This window comes from Centruroides sculpturatus, unplaced genomic scaffold (genome assembly GCF_000671375.1).
Source record: "Centruroides sculpturatus isolate CEXI.00-Female unplaced genomic scaffold, Cexi_2.0 scaffold327, whole genome shotgun sequence".
Classification (NCBI taxonomy): Eukaryota; Metazoa; Arthropoda; class Arachnida; order Scorpiones; family Buthidae; genus Centruroides; species Centruroides sculpturatus.
Window position 1 is genome coordinate 307340 of NW_019384493.1, and position 9656 is coordinate 316995.

The window sequence follows — 9656 nt, forward strand, 5'->3', positions numbered from 1 at the left end:
GTATGTTTTAAAATTGTACAGTTTTCAATAAAAAAAAAAGTATATATATATTGAATGATTATCAGATCCATTCTGGTTTTTTTTTTATATTCTGAAATGAAAGTTAACAGGCATTGGTAGAAACAGGTTCTTACTAGAACTTTTTTTTCCCCTTTAATTTCAAGCCCAAGGCACACGATTATAATGCTAATCTCATTTCTCTAGATAAGTGTATAAATTTAGTCTGGTTTATGCTTTTTTTTGTTTTCAAATGATGAATTGTTTGAAAACCCTATTTCAAAACCGAGTAAACCATCCATTCGCTATACAACGTCGTACACTAGTTTATATTCCACGTTGTGATAGAGAGCTTTATAAAAGTACTATAATCAATTATATATTAAATTTACATCATTTAGAAATATATATGTATATATAAATGTATATATTAGTAAAAAGCGGGTTGGACGAATTTGTAAAAAAAACCTATAGTGAGTAGTTATATTTATTAACAGCAGATGGCACTGGATGCGGTTTTAGGTACTGGTTTTCTTCATCTACCAGCTTCCGTGCGAAGTTAGAGCCGAGACTCGAGTATCAGTTCTATACAATGAGTATTCAGGAACATAATTGGTGATGCTCTTCGCCTCCCTTTTGCAGGTCGTACATCAACACTTGTATGACTACAACACCGAAAATAAAGGAACCAAACGCTATCATGACTCCCGCTAGCGTCAAAAGGCATCTGGTGCGGAACTCGTTCATATCCGGATCTTCTTTCAACATTAGCGATACTAAACACATCCCTGTCAATAGAAAGAAAAAAAAATGGAGTTTCATTTTATGTCCCCAACGCGTTTCGGGGAAGTTGAAAATTTCGAAATTTACCAGGAAATACAAATATGTTGATGGAAGCTAGACATCCTAATAGTTCTATGACGACGCTAATGTTCGGTGTGAAAACTGCCAATAAAACTGTGGCGATGAACCATACCGACGTGATGATTACTCTTCGACGCTTTTCTCCGCTGATAAATTCATCAGCGGTCAAGCCCGAAAATTCTGCGTACAAGCCATCGAGGGCGCCTCTACCGGAGAAATTAAAAACTTTTTTAATTATTTACAGTTTTTATTTTGTTATAAACACTAACGCTTAATAATTTTAGAAGATTATTTAATACATTCGGAAATTTTCTTTTAGATAAATTTTATCGTTTAAAATTTTTAAAATATTTCATCTATAAACTCAAGTATTAAAATATTAAAGAACACACCACCTGGTGTTTAAAAATACAAAAAGTTAAGAAAAAAAATATATAAAATAAATTATTTATTTATAGGCGCTTACCTTCCACACAATAACAAAGGAGGATAAGTGGTTATCATCTTAATCACCAAAGCACACACACCTATCAAAACAATGGGATCCGTAGCATCGTACTGTTGCATAATATCCGGAGCAACATATGATCCGAAAGTCAAATAACCGAAACTTCCAGCCATGCAGTAAATAACCATCAGAAAACCAAGAGCTAGAAAAGTAGCTTTAGTAAAATCCGCCAAGTTACGATTTCTCATGCAAGCGTAGACAGGAACGACTATTTCATGAGTCTGCAAAAATTTCATACGAGATAAACACTTTAAAAATGACTTTTACCGCTCTTTTGTAGTATTTTTATTTTTTCCTGACAGTATCAATATATGCAAGCCAGTGAGCAATACAAGAAATTGTTTCGAATTGTTTATTTTTTTTTTCTTTCCTTGCATAATTCATACCGCAGATGGTTACGACTTTACTTTGTTAAAATAACTGTACTGTACCTGATAGGCAAAGCAGATAACCGGTACGACTACAAAGACTTCTATGGCACTTTGAGGGCTGGAAAAAGTAATTTTAAAGATCGATTCAGCTTTTCTGTACTTCCGTTCGCTACATCATACATCGGATTTAAGTCTATTTCCTACTTACTAAGTATTGATCACGCCTCTAGGACCTTCTAATTTGTAATATTCGTAAATAGTTAAGAAGACGGGATACAGCATTGCGAATATTCCTAGAGTGCTGGAAAATAATTGAAAATATAAATAAATAAATGAAATCTCCAGCGCTTCGTAAGAAAAAAAAAGGCTATTTAAATATTTAAAAAATTCATTTAGGATTAAAAGTCTGGAGTATGAAACCATCAGCCTATTTAGAAAATTAACCGAAAATTTTTACTTTTTTTTTAATATAAAAAAAAAATGTAAAAATTTTATATGTCTGTCCTAAATAAGGCGGTTTTATATTACTACTTTCATATTTAGGACAAACTACTTTTATCTTCTTTATCGAGTTAAATTTCTTTAATTTTATATAAAAATAAAATTCGTCTCTTCAATTTTATTCCGAGAATTATAGAAGTTTTAAATATGTGTTTTAATCGAATTTTTTTAATAACGTATCCATATTTACGTTTCCTTTACGATATGGCATGGACTTCAAAATGCGCCTTGCGAAAGAGGAAAGCTATAAACTTCTAAAATGCCCTTTTAGTATTTAAAAGTACTAAGTTTTCTGATCGTAAAATGAGTCGTTTGTTTTAACTTATCCATAATTTTTATTAGTATTTTATTATTTTTTTTTTTTATCGCAAAAATTTACAGTCGTCGACACTCGACGCCATCTTGGCCACCCCAACGAGAAGACTGACAGTTGCAACTGGAGTAACTCGCGAATCTGTCACCGTTCGGACAGATTAATGATTCTTCTGTGCAAATCACGTCACAGAGCCGAGGAAAAAAATTCACTGCATAAGTTCGACGCCGTATATGCTTGGTTTTTCCTCCCCTCCTCTGTTCTTTCAATTCCGCTGGCGATATCAATCGATTTTTTTTTTTTTTAAGAAACTGTTACAGTTTTACATTTGAAAATTTTTAAAGTTTAATTAAAATCTTAACGAGATTATTTATTAATTTAAACCATTTTATAACTCCTTGAAGATTCTGTAGAATTGTCGAGAGAGCGATAAACATCTTGACGATTTTTCAATATCAAATCGTGCTTATAACAAGCAATCGATAATTTTTTTAGAAAAAAAACAAATTAATAATAATTTAATTAAAAATAATTTTACCTGGCATAACGAAGGAAATCCAATCTCTGAAAATAGCACATTGGTAAAATAAAGACAATAGAAGTAGCCGGAATTGTAAATGAACGATCCAAATACCAAAATTCACAATAATTGCTTCCAAATAATGATGCAAAAACTTGAAAAAAATTTATATATTTATGTAATAAAACTTAATAATATAAAAATTAATTATATTTTATATATTTAAATGATATTTTCTGATACTTTTATCACCTTAATTTGACAATATTATGATAGCTTACTTAAGGGTGGTATCATTAAAAAAGGAACCAAAAAAAAAAAAAATCAAAATTAAAATACGTTACAACACTTTATTCTTCATTCCCCTAAGAGAATTATTCTTTTAATTAATTTTCTGACAATCTTCATTAATAAATTAATTATTTTAATCAACAGAGAGCTGTACATAACCAAACCAGTTTTTCGCGTGTGTTGCGATCTATTGTGCTACTCAACCCCCCCCTTTTTTTGGCAAAATCATTATCGTCTCGATTATTTATCTCCTAACTACCTTTACATGAATGGCAAAATATAGCAGTACTTACACCTATCGTACTGGTCACCTATGATGATGAGGAAGGTGATGCAGATGCCGAAACAAGTCATTAGTATAGAAAGGGCAGCGCACTGTTGGGCCCTTCTTCCACACATTGATAATAGAACGTCGTGATACGTGTTATCGTAGTTCAGATCGGCACAGTACGCTAATACTAACATGGTCGAAATGAGCAGGAATACCATCAACTGTAACAAACAAATATTCACTTTGTATTAATATTCCTAAATCGATACGAGTTACTCGGTCATTCCGCTTATCGTTTTAACATTTAAATCAGCTCCAGAATAAATATTTGTCTAGTATAAAAGTTTCAAAATTGTAATTATGCATTATTGTCATCGTTTTAACAGAATTTTTATCTAGAAAACGGTGGAGGAAACACGAAAAATTAGCTCCAAGAATACCGCCAAGTTCCGAAATGAATGGGGAAAAAGAAAGAATAAAGCCTCTTAGGTTTAATTTAGAAATGTTTATTTTGTTGTTATTATTTATTTTTATTTTATTTTTTATCATTTAGATTATTATTATTATTAGAGGATAGAAATACAGACAGGGTAATCTCTTAATCCGCTTTCATTCTTAGAAAATGTTATATTGTAGAACAAGGAATTAAAATTGTGAATTGTCACGGTGTAGGCTGGGGTCATTAGTGACATCAGCAATTATAAGAGTAAACGAATTTGCCAAATTACGGTATCTTCTAGCTGACAGTCTTGGAGAGTTTAAAGCGCGATCATCTTTGTGTTGCAAATGAAGCACCTTTTATGTTGCAAATAAGTAAAAGGAGTCGATGCCGAAGAGATGGCTCGATAAGAGAATTTCCATTATAATAATAATCAGATCGAATTTAATAACTCACCACTTGTAAAAATGCAGCGAAGTAGACACCTCCCGCACGATGGTAAGCGTAAGGATAGTTGAGAACTCCCGCTCCTAAAGCTGCATTAACCAGAAGAAAGGCGGCAACAGGCCAACTAGCACCTGTTAAAAGAGAAACTTTATCTATATTACAAAATTAGTTACGAAGAAGAAAAAAAAATGTGCGCTAATATTTTTAATTAAAACATCAAAGGAAACCATACCAAAAAAATAATAATAATTTTCGCTTTTATTCTTATAGAAGCGTACGAAATTAATTAAGATGCGACAGGAAAATAATAGCCGACTGCTATTGATGAATGCTACTATAACAATAATATAAAATATAACACATCTGTATGTAAAGCGTGTGAGAAACTATTTTAATGATTCTAGTAATTCTAGTTTAACAACATAATTATATCTGTAGTTTATCTTATCTAATTACACACTGTCATGGCGAAGAGAATTTAAGAAAGATAGAATCCTAGGCGTAATTAAATCCCCGAAAATGCTTTTCGAAAAATTTAAGAAGTTTTAATGAAGCAGAAGAAGAATGAAAGGATTCGACCGAGTACATTACATCGATATCAATCGTGAATTCAAAGTCCGTCTGCCATATTGGTATTTATGCAATATGGATCATCGTAACCGTCACGCTACTGTAATAAATATAACACCTAAACAGTTACGAGGAACTTGCTCATAAAAGCTTTATCAGGATCCTCTTGATTCTACTTGGCACATGACTTTTACCCATTAAACTTAAAACGCCCGGAGTTAGAACAGATAAGCACTTTTTCTCTTATTTTTTTTTTTTTTATTATTATTATAATACGGTACATAAATTTAAAAACCGTATTTTCGGTTTTATTAATAACTGAATGGTGGATTCTTTTCCCCTTTCTTTGCCACAATTAACAGTTGGTGAACTCTATAGGAATTTCGGAATTAGTAGTTGGCAGATGACGGTACCTCTTTTTAAACTGGGTTCTGGTATTCTTATCACGCTCGTGGAAGAATGTTAAGGCTGGAGGCGACTCATCGACGATATAAACTTACCTTTCGATGTTTAAAACTATCTGAAGAAAGGCCTTTTAATAGCGGATCTCGAGATACAATTGTAAACGTTTAATTATAGGCGATGCCACAACTAGTTTCGGGTCGCGTGTTGCGCTATTCAAAAATAGTGGGATGGAAGATCACTGTCATCAGAATATGCACATGTCGAATTAATAACAACGTATTTATATACATAACATTATTTTTGTCTAAGCGAAACGTGATTATTTAGTGTGATGAACAGTTAAGTCCGTTTATTTATTCATATCAATCTTTCTCGTGAAGAGTATATGTAAGTAGAATGCTTTGTTTATCTGTACGTATATATAAGCTATACATTTATACAATTCTTAACTTTGATTATGTTTATGTGCTGCACCTTACCTACAATATAAATCCTGTTTCTATATCTTAATTAAAAATTAAAGGGTAAAGGACCTATTTGAAATGGTTTTTTAACTAGTATGTCGCTTTCTTTGACTTATATTGCAAATGGAGTTCTGAAGCAGTTAAGGGTGTGATGAGAGTGAAATACCAGAGAATTAAGGGGGCGTGACTCTAAAAGGGGTTAAAAACCTTAAGAAATTAAAAAAATTGACATTTCGGTTAGTTTTATAGCAAGTTTTTATAATTTAATAAGCTTCTCCAGACAAGATCGAGGTCTATTATTTAAAAGTTTTATAGGCTCGAAGTTAACATGCCAATGGATTTCGTATACATCTTAATTGCGACATAAAGGTAATTCATCTCGAATTTAATCCATTACAAGCGAATAATCTGAATAAAATCATTTTTACAATCACTATCCATTTCAATAAATCCCTCGATCCATAAAAATGATCCATTTTAACGAACCAAGTTAAACGTATCCAGTTGCGCCTCTCGAGATATACGAGCATTTACATAACAGGATCCATTTCTAATTAACTTTCGACGAAATTTTACAATCATTCTTTAATTATAATTAAAATAAAAGTTAATATATTTTGCAAATGTGCTAAATTTCAAACAGGTTAACATATTACAGTGTCCCATTTATCATCTCTTTTCATTCTAATTTCAAAACCTATCCTGAATTGCAACAAGATCATCGAGAAAAAATAAGAGAGTTCTTTAGAGAGAGAGAGGAAAAAGGGGCATACGTTATAAGGTTTGCAAAATGGAGTTGAGGGAAAAAAAAGAGAAAACTATCGAGTAATTAACTAACGAATCATAAATTCGACTGGAAGAAAAATGACTTCATTAAAGTTGCAATTGCATAGAGAGAAGTCAAAGGAGAGGTGGCATAGTCAATCAACAGAAAGAGAAAAAAAAAAGATTGGGTAATAGTTCAAGAGGGAGTAGTAGCACGTTGCTGCAGATGAATGGTCACGTCAGAGAAGAAGACACTTCTGCTTAACTCGAAATTGCTACCAAAGTTAGCCATTTGTCGATGAGGTGTGTTTACTAAGTTCGGTTTTGCACACACATCGTACATTTTGTGGCGTGAATACTTCTAATCTTATTGTTCAGCGGTTACTTGATAAATAGGCATCCTTATTTATGGCAGCTTTTACTGTAGAATTCCGAATTACTCCACTGATTAATTGTTTGAGTACAACCGAACTATTTTCTACACGTCAGAATAAAGAAGTGCCACTTTCCACTTGTATAAATTTTGTAACGAGATATTTACCTATCCCCTTTACAGTTAAGAGTTTTAATGCTACAAATTATTTTTCTTTGAGGGTTTTAAAATGTTAAATATTTCAAACGAGCGTGAATAATGGAGGTTGATACTTATTAAGACGGTTAATGAATTTTTGTTTTGTTTAAGTAAACGATGTAAAAGATAAAGCGAGCCGTTCGATGATTAAGCTGATAAATTTTTAGTCAGAAAAGAAAATATTCGCTACAAAATTAACCAAGTATAAACTTTAGAACGATTTTTATAAAGAAAAGTCTCGGATATCTGCGACCAAATTGTACATTGAACGTTGACCACGTTGATTAAACACCAAAAGAATTTTATGCCTCTTCGATCGCGATTTATTTTCTTTATGAAGAATTTTCCATTGTAAACATTTAACTTTGAAATAAATGGAAAATTTCGAATGTAGGAAATTGCTTTCGGAACTACAAAGATTATTAAAAATGGCAGATATTGTCTGATACTCGCATATATCAACCCACGTAACTTATCAAAAGTAGTAAGGGCGTGTCCCAAGCATTAACCTGACACTTTCTGCTTTTAAATGATGTTGTCGCAGGATTTTATATTCGCCCACTTGACTCGGCACCCGCTGCGTTTTGTCGTTTGAAACGATCCATTTGTTGACCTTACGCAAAACTATCTCCTGGTGTTGTTGTTTCGAACCATTTCTTAAACCATCAAACCGTTATCCGGATAAGACGATGATAAATGAATCGCGTTAACCGTGCTAAATTTTAAAAGATTCCATCCAGCGCCTCATGTCTCTATTAATAAATAACTTAAGGAGATTCTTCTAGCACCCATTCGGTATGGGTGCACTGAACTCGAAACGGGAAGGAATAAAGTGGATAACTATAAAAAAAAAAACTGCTCCCGAAAGCGGTCCCACCTGTTCTAGGTGTGTACTGCAATCCCAACTCAGAACTCTTCCACTAGATAAGGAGTTTTATACTCTTCCCGTACGAATGTTATTACTGTCACTGGATTTTATGACATGGAAATTCATCATCATCATTATCATCATCTCTACAATTCTTTCAAACCAGTACTTCACTTGCATTTCTTTTTTCTTTTATCCCTGACGTTGTTTGAGTTTATTCTTCGTGATGCACCCACCATTAAGAAATTTGTTCTAGGAATAAAATTCTTCAACTTTGAATTGCCAAATAAATTAATTTATGCGCTGTTTAAATAAATAAAACACCGGAGGAGGTTTAATTGGTGAGAAAACTATTAAACTAATAAAAAAAATGGTAAAAAACAGCCATAACTGAAGTGACGTGAGTTTACACGTCGCAAGATGAGAGATAGCGAGTGTTTCATTAAAAATAAAGCTTTAAACCTGAGTTAGATGTTATCTTTCGCTATTATTTGATGCGAGAATCGGTTTTTGTGGCTATTAATAGTTTTTATGCTCGTTCTAAAATCTCCTATTGTACGTAAGTGCCTACTGCCAAATATTATTGAAAGGGGAAATTAATGCTACTTAAACACGCAAGCATCTAAACAATAAATACTCGAATACTTTTTTTAAAATTCGTTATTTGTTGTGTAATTTTACACTTAATATATCATTTTGTTAAGTAGTTACGCGAAAAATTGCTATTTTATGCTACTTTCCCATCTATACGAATATATCAATCTTTATAAAGATATGTTTAACGTCATTCGAATTAATTTCCAATGATTTAAATCGATGTATTTATACTGTAAATATATAATTTACTCCACACACAATTTCGGATGTTACTATTGGGCATGGGAATTCTACGTATCAAACAACAAAACATATTCTAGAAACGAGTTAATAGCAAATTTGGATCGAGCCAGGAGCGGAATAGCACCAATCAGGATAATGTAGCACACGGAGAGGCGTGGGATACATTCCTCTAAGGATAATCTGGCAAAGATAGTAGATTATAACGATTTTTACTTCTTGCCCTATTATCCTGACATAACTAAATACATTTTTTTTTTTTTGTCTCTCTTTTACTCATACCCCGACACGAGTTGAGCCTCTATAATTTATGCAATGCGGTAATTTGATATGTAATAAAGATTTAGAAGTTTTATACAGAAAAAAATATTTAAAAAATTTGTTAAAATCGACGTAAAAAAACTTTATAGATTCAATGTAATTAAAATTGTTTATCAATTTACTTTCTTCTTAACAAAAAATAACAATTAATTGCCTTACTTTATGTGTAACTAAAGTTAATTATAGATGCATGGCCTAAAAACTTGCCATTAATTTTCTTTGGTTATTAATTAACTATTATTTCTTTAATTTGATATCAAAATTAACTAATATTTGCTTCGGTTTGTGATAAAAATTATCCATAATTTCTTTAGTTTTTTTTAATAAAAGGAG

At 32.0% G+C, this 9656-nt stretch overlaps 1 protein-coding gene across 2 annotated transcripts in view; it reads right to left on the reverse strand.

Moving 5' to 3' along the window:
* Window positions 1–53: 53 nt before the first annotated feature.
* Window positions 54–9656, reverse strand: part of LOC111621846 (putative sodium-coupled neutral amino acid transporter 7) — a 12579-nt gene continuing 2976 nt past the window's right edge. For both annotated transcript variants that reach the window (XM_023364107.1, XM_023364108.1), the window contains exons 2-9: window positions 4532–4653; window positions 3659–3857; window positions 3093–3228; window positions 1949–2041; window positions 1801–1858; window positions 1328–1590; window positions 868–1067; window positions 54–785 (exon numbers count right to left, since the gene is read on the reverse strand). In XM_023364107.1, the coding sequence (XP_023219875.1) occupies window positions 598–785; window positions 868–1067; window positions 1328–1590; window positions 1801–1858; window positions 1949–2041; window positions 3093–3228; window positions 3659–3857; window positions 4532–4653 (1259 nt within the window). In that variant the 3' untranslated portion in view covers window positions 54–597. The remainder of the gene's footprint in view (window positions 786–867; window positions 1068–1327; window positions 1591–1800; window positions 1859–1948; window positions 2042–3092; window positions 3229–3658; window positions 3858–4531; window positions 4654–9656) is intronic.